The 21,295-nt window shown below is 38.3% G+C and overlaps 1 protein-coding gene across 1 annotated transcript; it reads left to right on the top strand.

Annotated features, from left to right (window-relative positions):
• The first annotated feature begins 7,490 nt into the window (after nt 1–7,490).
• LOC590346 (uncharacterized protein C1orf131 homolog) lies at nt 7,491–20,950 on the top strand. The gene is made up of 6 exons (XM_789954.5): nt 7,491–7,625; nt 10,349–10,716; nt 11,758–11,928; nt 13,510–13,596; nt 14,987–15,042; nt 19,682–20,950. Exons 1-6 carry the CDS (start codon nt 7,499–7,501, stop codon nt 19,824–19,826), a joined length of 954 nt encoding a protein of 317 aa, XP_795047.5. The 5' UTR covers nt 7,491–7,498; the 3' UTR covers nt 19,827–20,950.
• Nucleotides 20,951–21,295: the final 345 nt, after the last annotated feature.

Genomic DNA, 21,295 nt, shown 5'->3' on the forward strand with positions numbered 1-21,295 from the left:
TTGTAGGTTGGGAGATAACTTTTTGGTGAGACGACTTATGCTGGGTTTGACGTCTCGACGCTATAGTAACAGTCAGTTAATTAGCCATGTTGGGATGTCTTTATATTTGTATATATGTATTTATAGTGTATACTGTGTTTTTGCGAGCTTGCACAATGACACTTAAGGGGACTGCTGTGTAGTGGAAAGATACAGGTAATGGTGCAGTTTAATATAGGTGTTATGTCGCCACGTGCTACCTTAGTGGCAAGGTTATTATTTGTTATACGTTTGTTGGTAGTTGATGGTTTGAATATTGTTCCTTCGGTCATCGAGGGCGATGACGTTTTAAGTGGGGAAGGATGTAAGGGGTTAGGAAATTACCCTGTGACCTGTAGAGGGCGGAGTGCTGAGACAAGCCGGCACTCTTTGCTTGGCCCTCTCACAGGATCTGTCTGTCATTGATTTCGAGTTCTCGACCACCTCACAATAAAATTATGGTACTGACCTTCTAATATTCAAACTTGAACCAAGACTACCCGTGTTGCTTTCGCTTTCTAGATCTAGAAGTCCGAGCGGATGAGCGGACGTGCTTTTCAGAAGCTCTCTAGGAGCTTGTAGATTTCTTGTAGAATTTTGCCAATATTGTTAAAAATTGCCTCAATACCGGATAATTTGGGACTGTTTTGCTTCTTTATACTGTTGAACTTTGGATTGAAACTATAGTGGATTCATACAAGCCTATACTTAGGATCAGAGTCAAAAGGTAAGCAAGTCTTGTGGGCTACTAACACATACCGCACCCTTAATTACACGGTAGACTGCACACAACTGAATTTCCCGCCCTTTTCAGGCAACCAACCACGTCATGGCCGGAGTGACAAACACCGGCCAGGGCGAAGAGCCACCTCTTTTACAACCCAATGAAGAAGATGAATTTCGAACTGTAAAATACTCTCGTAGGGAGCAAAAACCGAGAAATAAACGCAGGCGCGAAGGAAGCATTGCAATTGAAAATCTTTCAATGAGAACAGAATCCTCTTCCTCAGAAGACCAAAATACAACCCAGAACCGCCAATCGGAACTCAAAGTCTTAATTACCCCCATAGATAAATCAAAATCGCTAAAGATTGTGAATCCCATTACTATAGCTAGAAATATCCGTGAAGCTTGTCCGAACCCTGTGGAATTTATCAAACCCACAGCACAAGGTCTCCTTATCAAATGCAAAAACCAGAAACAAGTAAAAGCACTATCTCAAATTAGTAACATAGGAACCATCCCAGTAAAAGTTGCAGAAAAGCAGCAAGTTGTGAGAGGGGTCATATATGGAGTACCTACAGAAATGACTGATGACGAAATTCTCAATGAATTGAAACACCAAGGAGTAATTGATGTAAAAAGAATCATGAAAAGGTCCAAATCAAATGTAAAATCAATTGAAATTGAAGAAAGCAGACCCAATTTTATCCCAATGAGGAGTGTTATTATAGCATTCAACCGTACAAACCTCCCCAGCAACATAACAATGTGCTATCAACATTTTGAGGTTAAACTATACATTCCCCCCGTTTTGAGGTGCTTTCAATGCCAACGCTACGGCCACGGCATAGCTCAATGCAGAACAAAGATGAGATGCGTCAGATGCGGGGAAGACCACAAATTTGAGGAATGTAACCGAAAAGAAAGACCGATATGTATAAATTGTGGTAGGAACCATTCAGCAGCCTTTGACGGCTGTCTTGAAGCTACGAAAGCCAAAAAGATACAAATAGTAAAAGTAAAAAACAATCTTTCATACGCACAAGCTGCAAAAATACAGTCGGAGCAAGAAAAAGCACAGCAGAAACCACAAGCCAACCTCCCTGAATCACATCCCTCCCTCGATGTCAACTCAGATAACCTCCCTCTTCCTCCCCGACCAGTGAGGTCATCCACAGCAATCCGCCCTGAAAACGCCACCCCGCAACTTGATCCCCAGCCCTGGAACACCCCGCTGCAAAAAAACGCACAGAGCAGTAAATTAATAGATAAGGATGGAAAAACTGAAGTAGAACTAGAAGCCCTCCCTCGAGGTAACCTAGTAACATTAATGAGTGATGAGCAAATAATCTCTTTCATTACGCAACTTGTTCTCACTTTTACGGATGGAAAATCCGAGAAGGAGATTTCATCCTTAGTGAAAGTGGCAGCTGAGAGACTGCTCAAACAAAGAGTAAAACATGACGCTAAAGATGTACTGGTATAGCATAGTAATGATGATGACAGCGCTAACCATATTACAATGGAACGCGCAGGGACTTCTTAATCACGGTCCTGAACTAATAAAATACTTAGATTCATATAAAGATGTAAAGTACCATTTAATTTGTGTTCAGGAAACATGGTTCAATGATGATAGAATATTGCAAATCCCTGAATATACATGTTTTATTAGAAACAGGGAAAATCAATCTAAAGGAGGGTGTGCCATTTATGTACATGATTCCATCAACTATGAATATCCTGTCAATGACGAAGAATTCGAAATACAACATATTAAAGTTCATGTTGCTGGATCAAAAATCTCCATAATCAATTTCTATAACCCTTGCAAAAAATTAAACGAGATTGTTTTGAACAGGATGATTAACAAACTAGAATACAATCTATTCCTTATAGTTGGGGATTTCAACTCACATAATCCTGTGTGGGGTAGTGCAAAGATAGACCAAAATGGGCACACAATTGAAAATTTCACACATGACAATAACTTTATAATTTTAAACGACGGAAGAGGAACCAGAATAGATCCACGCACTGGGAAAATGTCATGTTTGGATCTTAGCATCACCTCCCCCAAACTATCTTGCCTATGCTCGTGGGAAGTTTTGCGGCACACCCTTGGTAGTGACCATTTTCCCATCTCCACCCAGATATTATTGGACCGAGCAGGGAAAGTAAACAGCAACAGCGAGAAGATAAATGAGGAAACAACTTGGTCTTTTAAAAATTTTGATTGGAACACTTTTGCCGAAAAATGTGAACATAAAATTGAACATAGTGGCAACTATTCCGACCCTACGAAAATGTATAAATGTTTTATGAAAAGTTTGTCGGAGACTATTAAAGAAATAATGCCCCAGAGGGGAAAGAAAAAACATGACCCTGTACCTTGGTGGACAAAAGACTGTACACAAAGTATCAAAGAAAGAAACAGGGCTAATAATAGATTAAAAAGACACATTTCAATAGAAAATCTAAATACATATTTGAAGAAAAAATCAGAGGTACAAAAAACTCTACGCCAAGCAGAACGAAATTACTGGCAAGAATTTTGCTCAAGACTCAACCGCTTTGTACCAGAATCAGCGGTATGGTCTACCATTAAACGGTTAAAGGGGGTATCTGTCAAAAAAACAAAAAACATGTCAGTCCTGATAGAAAATGAAAAAGAAATCACATGTAACAGTGAAAAGACTGAGGCTTTCTCTAAGTTCTTCCAATCAATTAGTAATGTTAAAGAATGTCCAGAAATAAAAGAAAACAAAAATGTTGAGCAACAAGTCACGAAATCACTGAAGCGGGGAATGGAGCATATCTTGAATGAACCATTCACTCTTTTTGAATTGCAAAAAACTCTAAACACATGTAAACAATCAGCTCCTGGAAAAGACAAGATCCCTTATCAGGTTTACCAAAAACTTCCTCAGAAAGCAAAACAATATATGCTAAAGGTCATGAACTTGATATGGGATACGGGTAGCATACCTCCCAGTCTGAAACACTCTATCCTAATACCTGTGTTAAAACAGAATAAAGACCCCCGAAAGGTAGCACTTTCCTCATGTTTTGCCAAGATACTAGAACGGATTGTGAAGAATAGACTCCAATGGTATGTAGAAAAGAACAATATACTTCCTCCCCTCATGACTGGCTTTCGTAGTAAACGTGGGGTCACGGATAACATTGTACTTTTAGAGAATGCCATCCAAAGAAGCATTAATGTTGGTGAATATACTTTAGCAATCTTTCTCGATATTGAAAAGGCATATGATAGACTTTGTATCAAAGGCCTTATTTACAAACTATCAGTACATGGTATTACAGGTAATATGCTCGAGTTTCTCTATAACTATCTGAAAGAGCGGACTTTCCAAGTAAAGATTGGTAAAGAAGAATCAAAATTATATGAAATGTACAACAGCCTCCCCCAGGGGAGTGTCTTAAGTCCTATATTGTATAATATCATGATGAGTGATATTCCAACAGATGAATTAATCACCACATCTATTTATGCTGATGACTGTGTCATCTGGATGTCAGGTAATAACATAGAAATTATTTCAAACAGAATACAGTGCTATCTGAACACTTTGAGTGAATGGTTTACTAAATGGGGCTTTCGCCTTTCACAGAGTAAATCCTTTCCAGTGTTATTTACTAAAAACAATAAAGCAAAATACCCAGAACTAAAATTAAACAACGACGCACTTTTATTCCAATCAAAGAAGCATTTCCTAGGACTTATATTTGACAAAAGACTTTCATGGAAGACGCACATAGATGCCGTAGTCCTTAGATGTAAAAAGAAACTGAACATTCTTAGGTGCCTTACTGGGACTACATGGGGAAGCTCCTCGAAATCCCTGCTAATGGTATATAGAGCATTGATAAGATCGTTATTAGATTTTGGTTGTGAAGCCTATGACAGTGCGGCTCAAAGTATAAAGAAATCACTTGACTCCATTCAATATCAAGCCTTGAGAATTTGTGCGGGAGCTCTTCCTCTTACATCATTAGATTCACTACAAGTTGAACTAGGTGAAATGCCCTTAGACTTAAGAAGACAGATGCTGGCGGACAGATTCAGACAAAAGATTGAAATGCATCGAGATCACCCTGTCATATTAAACGTTAAGCCCAGCTGGCAAATGGAACTTTTGAAGCTCCAAAAGAATAACAAGCCATTTGGATGCAGAACAGAACTAATGAAACATTGTACTATCGAACCTTACACTATACCTAGTTTCCCCCCTTGGAAAATTAATGCTCCAAAAGTGTCGATAGAATTAAGCGAAATAGTGAACAAACATGAAAACCCATCTTATTTACGTCAACGCAGTTTAGAATTGATCAGTACCAAATGGCCAATACAACTACACATCTATACAGATGGGTCAAAGGTTCCAAGTTTTGGAATAAGTTCTGCTTCTTTTTATGTACCAGCATTCTCCTTTCAACAAGCCAAACGATTGGCGGATCACACCTCATCTTTCAGAGCCGAATTGGCTGCAATTGTCCTTGCGCTTAATTGGCTAGAGAACATTAATGTGTATGTTGGCATTGTTATTTTTTGTGATTCCGTAAGCGCCCTGCTCGCCATAAAGGATGAAAAAGATATTACATTTGTAACTGAAATTATTACATTAAGTACAAAATTATCGTATCAAGGAAAACACTTAGAATGGATTCCTAGCCATTGTGGTGTACACGGAAATGAAATGGCAGATTTTTATGCAAAATCTGCTTTACAAAATAACATTGAAATTTGTAATAAATTATCCTTTTCTGAAATAAAGAGTAGTATTACCAGCAAGTATATAAAACTCTGGCAAGACAGATGGAATAATTCTGATAGATCTCTTAGACATATACTGCCTACAGTAAATCAACCATATGAATGTAAGTTGAACAGATTTGAAGAAAGTATTCTCCATAGATTAAGAATAGGAGTGATAGGTTTGAACTTAGATCTCTTCAGATTGAATATACACTCGACAGGCCATTGCAATAACTGCATAGGACGTACTGAAACTGTAAACCACTTTCTCACTGAATGCCCAAAGTACATAATAGAAAGAGCTATGTTACTCGTAGAAACTGATTTATCACATCCACAGGAAATCATGACACTACTTAAACTTTCAGAAATAGTTAAACAAAAAGCAATAGTTCGCTTCGTTTTAAGAACAAAGCGGCTGTATCAAAACAATTAAATTGTTGTTGAGTTTTTTTTTAAATCTTCTCTTTTCCTTTTTCTTGCACCAATAAAGCCCACAATACTTGTAACTAATTTGACCATTTACTTTTTCTAACAATTCGGTGATCACCTCCAACATCACATGCTAGCTGGCACCCCCTCACCTATGCCGGAGTGACCTAGGTTAAAACCGAAAGTCTGCGAAATATACCTCAAAGACTGGTAAGATGGCATTTTTAAAAGGGTGGGGGTAAGTGCGAAGTACACATGTGCATACGTGAGGTGATATTTGAACGCGCACGTGCGCGTAAACACAAGTACGTACGTTTAGTTTTAGTTTATAGGCGTTTTTCATTCACAACTTGCTAGGCCGTCGTCTCTTTCCAAAATTATTAATTTATTGAATTTTCTCTCTAAAAAAAAGTTATAGAGTCTAAAAAGAAAATCAATTATGGTATGTTGGCATGGGGCAAATCATCCAAAACTCAAATCCACAGGCTTTTTGTTGTGCAGAAGCGGGTTATTAGAATAATTTGTAAAGCAAATTATCGTGCACATACAAATCTACTTTATTATGAAAACAGTATTCTAAAACTAGAAGATCTATATTCAATGCAACTTGGAATGCTCATGTTTAGCATTCACTCTGGAGACCTCCCTCCTGCCCTTGCTCAAATCTTTAGAAGAAATAACCAAATTCACAGCTATAATACTAGACAGGCTTCTGCTCTCCATTTACCATATGCAAGGACAACCTTCACTTTGAATACACTAATGTCCACTGGCCCCAGGTTCTGGAATTCACTTGATACTACCATAACAAATGCTTCAAGTATCTCAGTTTTTAAACGTAGACTTAAGTCATATTTTCTTGACAAGTATGTCGATGACACATGAATGTGTTATCAAGCTTTATTGTTAGTGTACTGTAGCATATTTAACTCTACTCTTGATCTTTTTTTCGTTAATTCTTGACTTTGACATATAACCCCCTTTATCCCTTTTCTTTTTTCTTCTTCTTTCTCATCTGTACATACTACATATACCATATATTCCTACTTGACCTCTGCACTCAGAGAGCAATAACTCATTGATGTCTCGACTTGGTGTCGGCTTGGGTTTGTCCATATTATATCATATTAGATGCAACGTTGGGTAGTTGTTCTCTGAGAGTATTTTGTAAATAGTTTTATATATTCCATATTTGTTGTTGTATTCATAAATAAGTTATCTTTGTCACATCATATGAGGGGGCCTTAACTTAACAAGCTGTGCTTCAACCAAGGTCTCCTCGTCTTCCTTTGTTCTACATTGTACTGTTATGATTATACTCTATTATATTTTGTCACATGTGTTTTCTGGAAGACAAATAAACTTGAAACTTGAAAACTTGAAACTTGAAGAATCCTAAAAATAGTCAATTATGACATGAAATTGTACATATATGTAGACTATATATATAAATAATTCATAAAATAGTGTGTGGCAAAAATAGTCAACTGTGACTGATTGCCAAACAAAAACAAATCAAGAAGAAGAAGAAGCATATTCATTTTTATGACGTCAAATTGTAATCTTGAACATGTTGCATTGAACGGCAATCTAGCCACACAAAAAATAGCTCTGTCTTGGACAATGGAGGATGAAACGCAGAGAACTATTTTAGAAAAGCTGATTGAGTATGGTAAGGAAATTAGCTACATGTAATAGCAGCAAAGATGGAAGATCTAGTGTTGTTTTTGGTCGATTGTGGTTGAATAGTGCTTGCGACCAGTCTCTTTTGTTGCCCCATACATCGAGAATCGTGTAATGTTTGCTGTATCGCTCTATCATTCACCATGTTCACAGTAGAATCTATCACTCAGTCAGTCACGTCAGTGCCCGGCCCCCCCCCCCCCCCCCCCCCACTCAGTGTTATTTAGGGTACGCTTATGCTTGTTCCCTCTTTTTGAAAGTACCCCCTATCTGAGGACTGCCAACCTTTCCAAACCCCCCTTTCGTAGGCTTTTCACGGGCTTTTCCTGCCTTGAAGTAGGGTGTCTGATCGCGCACCCGATGTTGTGTGCTAAAATACTTCCCATAGAGATTGCACGCATCCCTATGCAGTCTACGTGCATTGCGCGACCATGAAAATTGGTCAATGATTTTATGAAAAAAAATGAAATTCAAACCTTTGGGGCTTGTGATCCTGAAGGTGAAACTCAATAAATGAGGTGTCATATGAAAGAGCAGGTTTTTCTCCATATTCCCCAATGGGGCGCACCCCCGAAATTCTAAAAATATCTTGGTCAAAACAGCGATTTAAATGTTGTTTGCATCCTAGCTCCAAAATTTGCCACTTTCCTGAGCTGCGCCCCCCGGGCTTATGTCCGGCTAGACGTAAGGAAAATATGTATGCACTTATTTTTTCGCTAGCCCCAAGAGATCACTCGCCCCAACAGTTTAAAAATACCCTTCCCACATTTTTGGAATCAGCTAATTAGGGAGGCGTGAGCTCCGCTCAGTCCAAACCATGGTTACATCGCGTAACATGTGCGCTTATAGTGAATGAAAGTATGGATGGCCGTTCCCACCATAAACCCCGGAAGTGAATACACGTTATAGTCAATGGCAATATCGCGGAGACATCTCCGCGATATTGCCATTGACTATAACGTGCATTCACTTCCGGGTTTTTTGTGCGACGAACGCTAACCATACTAGTCAATGGCACATGTCGCGGAGACAGCGTAGCTCAAGCTTGCAAGTCGCGCATTGGCTTAGCAGCATGCGTACGATATGCATACGCTTGCATATCGCGCGATACAGCTGTTTGGCTAAATTTAGCAAAACAACATCACTCTGCGTGGACGTCTTTTTCGTCGATTTTGACCAAAATGATATGAATATACCAGCATTTTGGAGGGGCTGTATCTTTTGATTGAAACATCGGTGAAGCTTCAAATTTGAAATGTATTATTCTGATTAGGTCTACACTTTTTATTCAAATATCAAACAAAAATGGTGAAAAACGATCCCAAATTGAAAATTGAAAAATCGTTCAGACACCCTACTTGAAGACCCCCCTAAATTCGGAATAATTTCTCAGGAGTCCAAAGAGATGAGAGAAAAAAAAGAAAAAACACCCCCTTTTTAAAGAAATCTCCGGGTGAAAGTCAAATAGGTCTACACCCCCTTTTCTTACAATTCTCGGGCCGGACTTTGTCGCACGAAAAGTACCCCTTTACCGGACATTTTGGTAACACGCATGCGGTCATTCCGACCTCGGAGTGGGGGGGCCGGGCGTCAGTGCAGTGTTCTGAGCTGAGCTGAGTAATGTAACTTTAATATAAAGATTCGTCAAAGCTTGACTGTTAGTGTTAGTTCACATGCTATTGTTAATTGAAAGAACATAGAAAGGTGCCCAGAAGGGCCAGATGTAAAGTATAAAAATGAGGGAATGAATTGATAGTTAAATGTTAGACTTGACTCAGACATCAGTAGGGGCACTGGTCCGAGAATATGGATCGTCTTCATAAACAAAGATTGTCTTTGTAAACGCAAACCAATGCGTCTGCAAAAGAGCAGATGTTCCATATTTTTGATCTGCCCATTGGCAATGCAAAAAACGGATTCCGGGATGGTTTTCTTGATGCATTTTACATTGATTTTGTACAGAGACCTTCACATTATGAGCAATAAATCCTAGGGAAGACGGACAGCCCATAAAAGTAGATGGTCAACTAGGATTATTTTCCCCTGGGGAATCCAAATTTGGCATTGCCCAGCGGGCGGTTCGGTAGCCCAAAACCTGCAGAGCGCCGATGAAAAAAAAAGTCCGCGAAAATGCAGACGATCCTTGTTTATGAGGACGCATTTTGGATTTGTTAAAAAAGCTCCCGAAAATAATCTGGACAAGGATTTTTTTTAAATAAAAGTTTTATTTGAATTCACTGTTTGGATTGCTGTGATTTTTTTAAAGGCCGAGTAAGACTAATTAGTCAAACTTAAAGAACATCCTAAAAATGCTCTAAAACGATTTTAAAAGGTACTAAAATAATCAACAATCTTCTTGATGCAGAATAACTAGTCCAAGGTCAACTCTGAAGCTCATTTGGTTGAATTTTAGGCGTTTTTTCAAGACAATGCAATCTAATTTCTAACCGTTTGTATGAATGGCGACCAAGAAGTGGAGGTATCTCGTTATGCAATAGTTGACCTTAGACTAGTTTTTCTGCATTAGAAGCTATTGTTCATCATTTTAGTATCTTTTTAAATCATGTTAGAGCATATTTAGGATGTTCTGAAAGTTTGACTCATTTGGGCACATTTGTGAACTAGCGCTGTTTTTTTTATTAAGGGCATATTTGTTTGATTTTTTCTTTAGTGGACATTGATCTATTTTTTTGTTTCTTCATAATGTTTTAGGTGACAGTGTGCTTGAAGAGGATTCACCTCATCAAACCACGAAGAGGAGGAGAGCAGGTCATCACCGTGGCAACACAATAGACGATGCAGTCCTCAAAGAGAAAAAGAAGATGAAGAAAAAAAAGAAGAAGAAAAAACTCATGTCTGTGAATGTATCAAATAAAACATTTGACAAAGAAAAGCCGAACTCCTTGAAGAGTTTTGAGGAAGAACTGAGATTATTCCAGGCATCGCAAAAGGAGAAGAACGTGGAGAAGGAAAAAATCACTGTGCTAGACAGAAGGAAAGATGATGATGAACAGAGGCGAAAGAAAAGGAGAGCTCCTGAAGTGGTTGTATTTAATGACCCTACCAAGAGGAAAAAGGAGGTATTATTTGATGCTTCATTCAGTGTCATTGATTTGTTCATTGCTGATAATAATAAACACAAAATAATAATCCATTACAAAGTATGCCCCTATGAGCTTAGAAAGAAATGCAAAGAGTTTCTTTACTTGTTTTATACAACAATTGAAATAAATATGTTTTCATTTATTGTCAATGTTTCCAAGTGAGTCAGGGATGTATTAAAGTTGATGATGTAAGTTCCCATATGGGGCTCTTGTAGCTGTCCAAAATGTGATTGAATTTGAACTTGTAATTGTTGACTGAAGGTCCGTTCAGATATGACGTGTTAAACTGAGTCGTATCTTAACGAGGGTAAAGGGAAGCAATAGATTCCTATTAGGTAACCTATTATCATATCATTTGAATAAGCTTGATTGAGTCTAAAATGCTACGAATGTTGAGTCAGTACGTGAATACACCCGTCGGTAGCCTGTACTTTCCGTATACTAAGTTATACAGTGTAGCGAAGAAGAAGAGTCTGACGTGTAGGCTAATATAATTACTGAGACATGATGTATATTCTGGCCTTAACAATGAATTGCCTTTTGGCCTACAACCCATTTGTCTATTTCCATATATGAGCTTCACCCAGCCCATCTACTACCAACATTGTCTAATAACAATTTTGTCTTCTTATCATAAAGCTGCTTTTATTATCTTATTTTATTATTATCTGGGGGTAATTTTTTTCTGTATCATCCCTTCTCCCAATAGAACCTAGCCTGAAAAAAGCGAATCCATTCATTTATTAATTAATCCATGCATTCATTCAATCCTTCAGCCAATCATCCATTTTCTATCGATTCTCCCCAAAATAGAACTTACGATAGCCAAGTTTTTAGTGTAGTCAAGGACCCATTAAGGGCAGAGAGCTTTATATTTTGTAATTTATCTTTTTTGTTTAGCCTTCTCCAAGAAGAGCTATTCCATTGTAATTATTTTTTACACTGTTGTGACCAATCTTAATTAATGTATTAGTTTTTTTGGCTAATTTATTTCTGTTTCGACCCTTCTACCAATAGAACCTAGCCAAGCCTGAGAGTAGACCTGGACCAAAGGGCAGAGAGATCCCCGAAGGAGAAGTAGACCTAGACCTCGCAAGGCATGAGGTTTGGAAGTTTGGTATCAGTGGATTGTCCTTTGGTGATAAAGAGAAACATGAAGCGGCTAAGGCAGTTCAGTTGGGTGCAAAGGTAACCAGTAAAACACCTCCTGGGGGGTGTTTCACAAAGATCCTAGGTTGAACTTATCTCTATGTTTTACTTAACAATTATGAAAAGCTGTTAGCATCCTTCAAAATATTTTGTAAAATTTATTTTAAAAGGCATAACATGTTGATTCAAATCATTCATATTTTCTATTATCATGGGAGATTTCATGTTCTTGATGTGGAATTTATGAAAAGTCCCAAATACTTGAATTTTTGCTTTTGAATATATTTCATTATAAGGCTACAAGTGGCTCTCCATAATATTTAAGCCCAAATTAGAGTTAAGTTTGACTTATAATCTTTGTGAAACAGCCCCCAGGCATCGTTTCACTAAACCATCGCAGGTACAAGTTCACCGACATCCCATTGAAACATGTGAAGGATTCAATACATGCATTTGAATGGGTTGCCAGGGAACTTGTACTAGAGATCTTTTTTTTGAAACGCTACCCTGATGGTTATTTATGTATAACACATTTATTATTACTAATTCACACCTTTAAGGCTATTAAAGGCAGTGCAGCTAGAAGTTCACCAACATCCCATTGAAACATGCGAAGAAATCAATACATGCATTTGAATGGGTTGTCAGGGAACTTGTACTTGAGATGGTTTTGTGAAATCTTACCCTGATGGCTATTTACATTCATGTATAACGCATTTATTATTAATAATTCACACCTTTAAGGCTATTAAAGGCAGTGCAGCTAGAAGTTCACCGACATCCCGTGAAACATGTGAAGGTTTCAATACATGCATTTGAATGGGTTGTCAGGGAACTTGTACTTGAGATGGCCTTGTGAAATGCTACCCTGATGTTTATTTATGTATAACCCATTTATTATTAATAATTCACACCTTTAAGGCTATTAAAGGCAGTGCAGCTAGATGCAAAGGTAACCAGTAAAACACCTCCAGGCATCGTTTCACTAAACCATCGCAGATACAAGCTCACCGACATCCACTTGTTGAATTTAATACACATACTTGAATGGGTTGTTAACAAATTTGTACTAATGATGATTATGTACAGGTTTTTTTTTTATAAAGGCAACGTTTAACATTGTTAAATCTGAGATTCATGGACCTACAGGTTATCAGTGTCTGTGATATGATGTAATATTGAAGCCTTATTCAAAATTGTGCTACAAAACTAACATGAAGTGCCTCAAAAAAGTAAAAATCTTTTGAGTGACCGGTTTTACCATTCTCATGTTCCCCAATGCACTGAAGTGTTATAAAAACTGTTAGGAAAACAAATTTTGAAATTTCGATTTCCAATCATAAATATCTTGATAATCAGACAGGGGATCGGCTTGTAAAAGTCATGGGGTTCCTGACTGACCTAAAGGGTTATAATTGTCAATGCAGCATGAGCTAAATCCAGGATTTTGTTTCAGAATCTGAGACAAAGATACCTAATCCCTTTAATGTATCAAGTTTTCAATGAGGCAGTTTTCAAAAGGATACACAAATATTTCTACACAGATGGTTGCTAAAGTAGGTTTCACTGTAATAGCAACTAAACAATGTTTGTATAAATTTTGTGATTCCTTATTTGCAGCCGCCCAAGAGAGCGTTTGTGAACTACAAGGAGCTCATGGAAACCAAAAGGCTGAAGAAGATTGAGGAGACGCAGCAAAGAGAGATCGTAAGTACGAAGACGTCTTGATTAAAGATGCTCAAGCTTGGGTATATAGAGGGCAGCACACTGTACCTATGTGCGATACCTATGCCATCTTGCAAACTTTTTACGCACAGGAGCGTACCAGTAATACCCGTTGGCTCAGTGTTATGTAGTGATCGCCAACTTGCCTACTTCACGAACGACCAAGTCTAGTCGTGCCGTGCCCGATTTAGCCAAAGTTTTGATTGACTGGATGTAAATTAGTTTTAAAATATCAAATTTATTGATATGTGATTATAATTACCTACATTTACAAATGCACATTATTATTGATCTGTAAAATATATTAATCTACAATTTAATCTTGCAAGTTTTATTTGATATTTGATGGGAATTTGAAGATTGTATTATGTATTATGTCTGGGCGTTGTTAGATCAGGATTAGCGAGCATGCAACATACGCGTACATGATTTCACTTTGTTTGACCTTTACCTACACTGCAAATGTTCATGCAGAGTTGCAGACTTCTTATGACTGTACGATTATTATGTTATTATGCGCGGTACCAGTACTCCGAAACCGCTCCGATGTTCACACTGAGTTTCCTTCGGGAGATTATGGCGGTGTCCATGTGCTGCCCTCTATATACCCAAGCTTGAGCATCTTTAATGTATATACAGTCAAACCTTTTTTCGTGGTCCTCTCTATAATGGGAACCTGTCTATACTGGTCATCCACATTGCCCCCCCCCCTCTCTGCCTACGCAGATAGATCCTTGGCTGCACAGGTCTGTTCTCTGAAACTCACATCCTTATTTCTTAGATTTCAAAATACAACTTTAAACATGAAATTAGCCTCTCACTACTGTAGATTAATCTGTTTAGCTATTATTTAAAGCCCTACTGCACAATGAATAGCTACTTGCGGCCTCTACAGTATATAAAACAATGCATAAGTGTTGACCGTTGGTCCCTCATGGTCCCCCTTTTCTTATGTCAATGCTGATTTGATGAGATAACCACCTGTCGGTGACCATGCAGGGAGGTCTAATCCCTCCTGGCCAAACTAGTGCAGAGGGTCTTTAAAATGTAACTTGCATATTCATTATTTTTGCGCCTTGATCAAGAGTTTCATTATAATTCATATGTTATATTAGATTAAGAAGCGTGTTGAAGAACCTGTCTAGAAAGGCCACCTTTCTACAGTGGCCACTTTTATTTTTCCCTTGAGGGGCCTTTAATTAAAGATGTAGAGGTCCACGTGGTACATCACCAGACTGGATCATAAGGTAGAGGGTTCAAAGCCCTGCCAGGCTCAAACTTTCCTTGCAAAGACATTCATCTATATTTGCCACACTACCCAGGTTGCGTTTTATTTTGTTATTGTTACCTGTCTGGCGTTTTTGTGTTTCAGGATCGACAGATGGGAATGAAAACATCGAAGAAGAAAGAAGAAAAGATACAGCTCCAGTAAGTAAAGAAATTGTTACTACAGTAAAAACTTGTTATAACGAGGTCCTTGGGACCATGGCAATTACCTTGTTATATTAGGAATCTTGTTTATATCAGGGTAAAAAACAGAAGAGTATAAAGAGCTGGGACCATCCAAATCACCTTGTAATAACAGATACCTTGTTATATCAGTGTTCTTTTTACCGAGGTTCCACTGTACATTATTCATTTTTTTAAATTCTTGGGAAATGTCATTCCAAAACAATTAGAATTAACCTAATGAGTCTAAAGAGTGGGAGAGAAGACCAAATTGAATACTACTATGCAGACCAAATGGTGGTTTCCTTTCACACACAATGTACAGATTTTTGGTGTGCACCTCCATAGGGGTAGCCTCTCTCATTTAGGCTCTGTGTTTTTGCTCTAATTTCACTTTAAAGATTGCTTGATTTTGTTATTTGTTGCTGTTAAGTGAGTTCTTATTGGTCAAGGATCAGCTTAGTCAACTTACAAGGAGTAATTTGGTTTGAATGTTGAGTATTTTATGTTTTCATTTTTGTACTTGGTTTCTGTATTACTTGAACTCTGATGTTCTGCCATTTGCATTCACTTTACTGTACATTTTCTGGCATATCTTGTTGTACACTTCATTGAGTCTGTGATCTTTGTATTCTAGCTGAATGAATTGTTGTGCACACATACTCCTTTTGTGTAATCCTCTTAAGGTATTTTCCTGTTACAATGGAGGGTATTAGACTTTTGAAAGTGCTCTTGTGTGTAACACTTGTTACAGCTGTGTTGAGAACTCACAGTGGTTCTGACCTGTCTTTTGTTGTAAGGAAATGGTGGTTGAATCCACACATTCCTGTTAAAAGCAGTTTGAAGTTCTGTAGTAGACCAATATTGTATTATAGTAATACTACAGCAAGTTTCCAATTGAGTACCTTACTCTCTGGCGATATTGAGCCTAACCCAGGCCCACAGAACCTCGATGGTCTTAACTTAGATCATGATCATGTTCATACATCTCAATATACTGATTATGCACCGTCAAGTCGTATTTGCTATGATTTAAATGCTCTCTATCAGTTGAACAGACAGCCTTACCAGCTGCTATCTCAACCTGTGTGGACCAGGGTTTGTGAGCTTGGTATCGGTCGCCGACGTCAAACTCACCGCGGACGTAAGCCCCGTAAGCGTAGGGTCCCAAGGTCACAATACTTTGCACCTATTTCTGTGCCATCCACTGGTCTCCAACTTGGCCTATGGAATGCACGATCCTTGACCAATAAAACACATGCAGTTACTGATTTAGTTGTAGACAATAACCTTGATGTATTAGTCATAACTGAGTCATGGCTATCTGGGGATAATAACAGGGACGGTCACACTTTGGCCGATATGAAGTTATGCTTGCCTAATTATGATTTTACTCACCGACCCCGTAAGTCTTCTAGGGGTGGTGGCATTTTTGTACTTTATAGATCCACAGCTCGTTGTACTGTAAATTCCAATGATGATTTTTCTTCCTTTGAATTACTTGATTTAATAATCAACCTTACCCCATCCTCTGCTGCTAGATTGTACTGTATTTATCGTCCTCCCTCCACAAGTAACAATGTCTCTAACAGCACCTTTCGGGAGGAATTTTTAACTCTTCTTGAAGGTGCTGCTGTAACCGATCACTTCCCTCTACTCTTAGGTGATTTTAACGTACATGTTGACGATCCCAATGATAATTTTGCAAAATCCTTCATGGGCGGAGTTGATTCTCTTGGGTTTAAGCAGCATGTCCATGAACCTACGCATCGAGCAGGCCATACCCTTGACCTATTATTCACCAGAGATTCAGACGACATCGACCATGTGAAGCTGTTGTCTTCACTCCCTTCCGATCATTGTGCACTAGTTGCTAAAGTTAGCCTCACCAGGCCCCAGAACCCGAAGAAGGAAGTGAGCTTCAGAAAATTTCGAAGCATCAATATGGACTCTCTACGCAACGACATTAAACTGATCTTCCATCCACTTTCTGAACCTGTATGTCCCTCTAGATCTGCAGATCAATACAACTCCTTTTTGGGTACTTTGATTGATAGGCATGCTCCTCTTCAAGTCAAAACCGTCACAATTAGACCTAAAGCGCCTTGGTTTACCGAAGACGTGCGGGAGGCAAAGAGACGAAGGCGCCGGGCGGAACGCTGTATGATCAAGTCAGGGCTTTGTGTTGACAGGGAACTGTATCGTCAAGAATGCGATTCTTACTACGAATGCATCTACAATGCTAGGTCAACGTATCTCAAGAATCTTATTGCAGATGCTGACACCAAACAACTGTTCAGCATTGTAAAGTCACTCTCATCACCAAATCAATCTTCAATTATTCCGGATCACTCATCTGACAGTGAACTTGCCAACAGGTTTGCTAGGTTCTTCAGCGAGAAGGTATCCAATTTGGTATCTTCCTTCACTGACTCAGTTCCGGTGCCAGCAGTCACATATTGCGCTCCGTCGTCTGATCATGAACTTTCCCAATTCTGTCTTGTATCTGATTCGGAAGTCAGGAAGCTCATCAAATCACTACCATCAGCATCTAAACACTGTAAATTGGATCCAATTCCCACGTGGCTCTTGAAGGACACCCTTGACGAACTCCTCCCTGTTATCACCAAGATGTTTAATCTCTCCTTGTCTTCTGGTCATGTCCCGGAATCATTTAAAACATCCATACTCCTTCCTCTTCTCAAGAAGCTGAACCTTGATCCAAATGGACTGAACAACTACAGGCCCATTGCAAATCTACCTTTCCTAGATAAGGTCTTGGAGAGGATTGTGGCTGCTCAGCTGAAGGCCCACCTCGAGAGATTTGGCATGCTTCCTGTTCATCAATCTGCTTACAGGAACCACCATTCAACAGAAACTGCTACGGTTAAAGTCCTGAACGATCTTCTCCTGCCCATAGACAAGGGTAATGAAGCCGTGCTCATCCTCCTGGATTATACGGCTGCATTTGACACCATCGACCATACCCTGTTACTTCATCGCCTGGAAAATGACTTTTTCATCACCGGAACTGTGCTTGATTGGATACGCTCATATCTCCACAATCGCAGTCAACGTGTGATCATCAACGACACGCCTTCTGCAACATTTCCACTGATCTGCGGCGTTCCTCAAGGTTCCGTAATCGGCCCACTTCTCTTCGTTCTCTACACCAGCCCACTGTCTAAGGTCATTAACTCTCACCAGGGGATTCAACATGCGATGTACGCTGACGACACTCAGATTTATATAACTCTTAAGCCTAACGGGAAGGATGATGCGACTCGGAAACTCAGCAGTTGCCTTGAAGACATTAGGTTCTGGTCTTCTAACAATAGACTTTGCCTTAATGAACGAAAATCTGAAATGATCCACATTACTTCCAAATTCAGAAACACCGATTCCTTCCCCGACTTGGTTACCAGAGATGGCTCACTGAAGGGTAGTGAATACGTTCGAGACCTGGGTGTTTTAATCGACAAAAATCTTACTTTTCAACAGCACATTAAAAACGTATGTAAATCGGCATCTTTTGGAATCTTCAAAATTGGGAAAATTAGGAAACTACTTGACCGGCCCACAACTGCAAAATTAACCCATGCATTTGTATCCTCCCACCTTGATTATTGTAATTCAATTTTTTCTGGTCTTCCGCAATCGTACCTACTTCCACTTCAAAGAATTCAGAATACTGCTGCAAGGCTTGTTACTCTCTCGAGAAAGTTTGAGCACATAACCCCAATATTGCGTTCTCTTCATTGGCTTCCCATACACCATCGTATCACATTCAAAGTTCTTCTTCTTACATACAAAATTCTCCATGGCCAAGCCCCTAAATATCTTTCAGATTTGATTTCCTTACGTTCTTCTAGTTCTTTAAGACCTCTTCGATCATCATCAACCTTGCAGTTAACCCTCGGACCTCGTACCGCTACAAAATATGGCGACCGAGCTTTCTCAGTAAATGCCCCTATCCTTTGGAACAAATTACCAGCGCACTTTCATAATATTCATTCTCTCGACCAATTCAAGTCCTTGCTGAAAACGCACCTTTTTAATTCATAAATAATATTGTGCAGTTGTGAGTCGGTCAAAGGAGGTGCACACCGTCTTATTTTTTGTTTGTTCGATCCTATGTTTGATCCTATGTTTGACCTCTTGTATGTATGTTTGTTTGATCTCACTCTTATCTTATTTTTTATTATTATATATGCATGATTTATTGAATAAAGAACAGATGTATAAGTTGTGTGTTTATTATAAGTTTTGGTAAATAATTGTTAAGTCAGAATATGGTGCGCTTAGAGACACCAGTATTAAGCGCCTTATAAATATTGTTTATTATTATTATTATTACAGTCAAACCTTTCTTTGGTGACCACCTGTATAGAAAGATTACCTGTCAACAAGGACCATATTTTTTGTTTCCCTTGAAAATGGTTTCTCATTGAAACATGTACTAAAGGAACCTGTACTTAAAGACCACCTCCCTATAAAGACCACTTTTCTTGTCTCCCTTGGATGGTCATTATAGGCAGTTTTCTCTGTACAATTATTCATGTATGATAATGTCAGTTGGCTTTGCTGTGATTTTGAAATAATTCATTTTTGTTTTCAGGAATAAAGGCTTCTGGACCGACAAGACGCAAAGGAAAGGGGTCTATGTGGACGGGCAGCTTGGAAAATACAAGAGGGGTGTGCAGGTCTTTACAAAGAGGGACATGGCACAGATTAAAAATCAGAAAGGGAGAGGTCAAAGGTGACAGGAATGTCACTTTTTATCTTTCCTTCGTTTTTAAAGCCCGTCTTCACTAATGGGGCCAAGAGGGAGTAGACCTCCCTGAGTGGTCACCTCATCAAATCAGCTCTCAATTAAAGCCTCGGTCACAAATGCCATTACGAACTGCTACGAACGCCGTACAATTTTTAAACAATGGAAATTCAACGGTGATTCGTACGAAATAATCGTCTGACGAAGCTCTGTGACCGCTGCATAACATAAGAAAAAGGGGATCATGGGGGACCAATGGGTACCGCTTACGCATTGTTTGCTATATAGAGGGCGCAAGTAGCTACAAGTAGTGCAGTCCCGCTTTAGAGAGCTTTTAGTGCAGGAGGACCAAGTTTTTTTAAATGCATATCAGGGATTATGGTTTTGGTTAGTCAATGAAAATATTCAACAATATGAAGAAGATCTCGATGATGAAGACTACAATGCTGAAAAGCTTGTTTAAATTTGGCTATAATGCAATATCTTTTAAATTCATTTTTTATTATGATTATTATCTTGTACTTTTAACCATTTAGTCCAAAGTTTGTTGGATTTTCCTTCCCAGAATTTTATGGCACATACTATTCTAAAGGATTTAAATACCATTCATTTTCTTTGAGCCTTTAAATTTTTATTGTTTTTTTTTTAATAGTAAGTCCTTTTTAACAAGCTGTAATGTTTACTACACATGCTCAATGCCTTAATTTAAAAAATCTTTGCTGTAATGCATTTTTTATTATCATTTTTTTCTGTAGCCATTTAAGTACAAAGTTTGTTAGATTTTTCTTATCAGATTTTATGGCACATATTAACATAGTTCAAACAGATTTGAATATATATCATTTATTATCTTGTGCCTTCTATTCTTATTTTAAATAGAAAGTCCTTTTTAACAAGCTTTCGTTTTTACCACACATGCACTGCTAGGTACTAGGACAACAGATCAAAATGTTCACTTTTGTCTTGATTTTTCATTTTTTATTCAATATGAAGGTTGAAAAACAGGATTTTCCTTCCAGATCTCATAAATAACACTATGTACATTATCTACATGTACAAACATTTCAAAATACATTGATTCAAAATATGAATAAAGAAATATACAGCATATCATCATTTCATGTGTGTACTTATTGCTTAAAAGTAATACAAAGTTGTGTGAATATGTCAACATGTTTGCATTAATTATGCTTCCAATATGTTCATTTGAACCAAAAACATGACCCCATACCAAAACTCTGTATTACCTTTAATATATTTTGTGTTTAAAGAGTTTCCCTGAAAAGCACGACTCTTCAAATGCCTTCATATTCTAAATATGACATGTAACAGCTTAAAAATGAGGACCTCATTTTTATGCCACATGTTTGTGTGGTATATCTTCCTGTATAAAGTGCTTGTTACTTTTACCAAGACTGGGCCAAATTTCAAAATCATTTTGATGATTCCAGAACCTTGCAG

This window comes from Strongylocentrotus purpuratus, unplaced genomic scaffold (genome assembly GCF_000002235.5).
Source record: "Strongylocentrotus purpuratus isolate Spur 01 unplaced genomic scaffold, Spur_5.0 spur5_contig_821, whole genome shotgun sequence".
Lineage (NCBI taxonomy): Eukaryota > Metazoa > Echinodermata > Echinoidea > Camarodonta > Strongylocentrotidae > Strongylocentrotus > Strongylocentrotus purpuratus.

Bases quoted from the DNA above. Each gene is read 5' to 3' on its own strand.
- LOC590346 (XM_789954.5), top strand. From the start codon at position 7,499: ATGACGTCAAATTGTAATCTTGAACATGTTGCATTGAACGGCAATCTA. The intron at 7,626-10,348 runs GTAAGGAAATTA...ATAATGTTTTAG, and splicing joins AGAAAAGCTGATTGAGTATG to GTGACAGTGTGCTTGAAGAG. The intron at 11,929-13,509 runs GTAACCAGTAAA...CCTTATTTGCAG, and splicing joins CAGTTCAGTTGGGTGCAAAG to CCGCCCAAGAGAGCGTTTGT.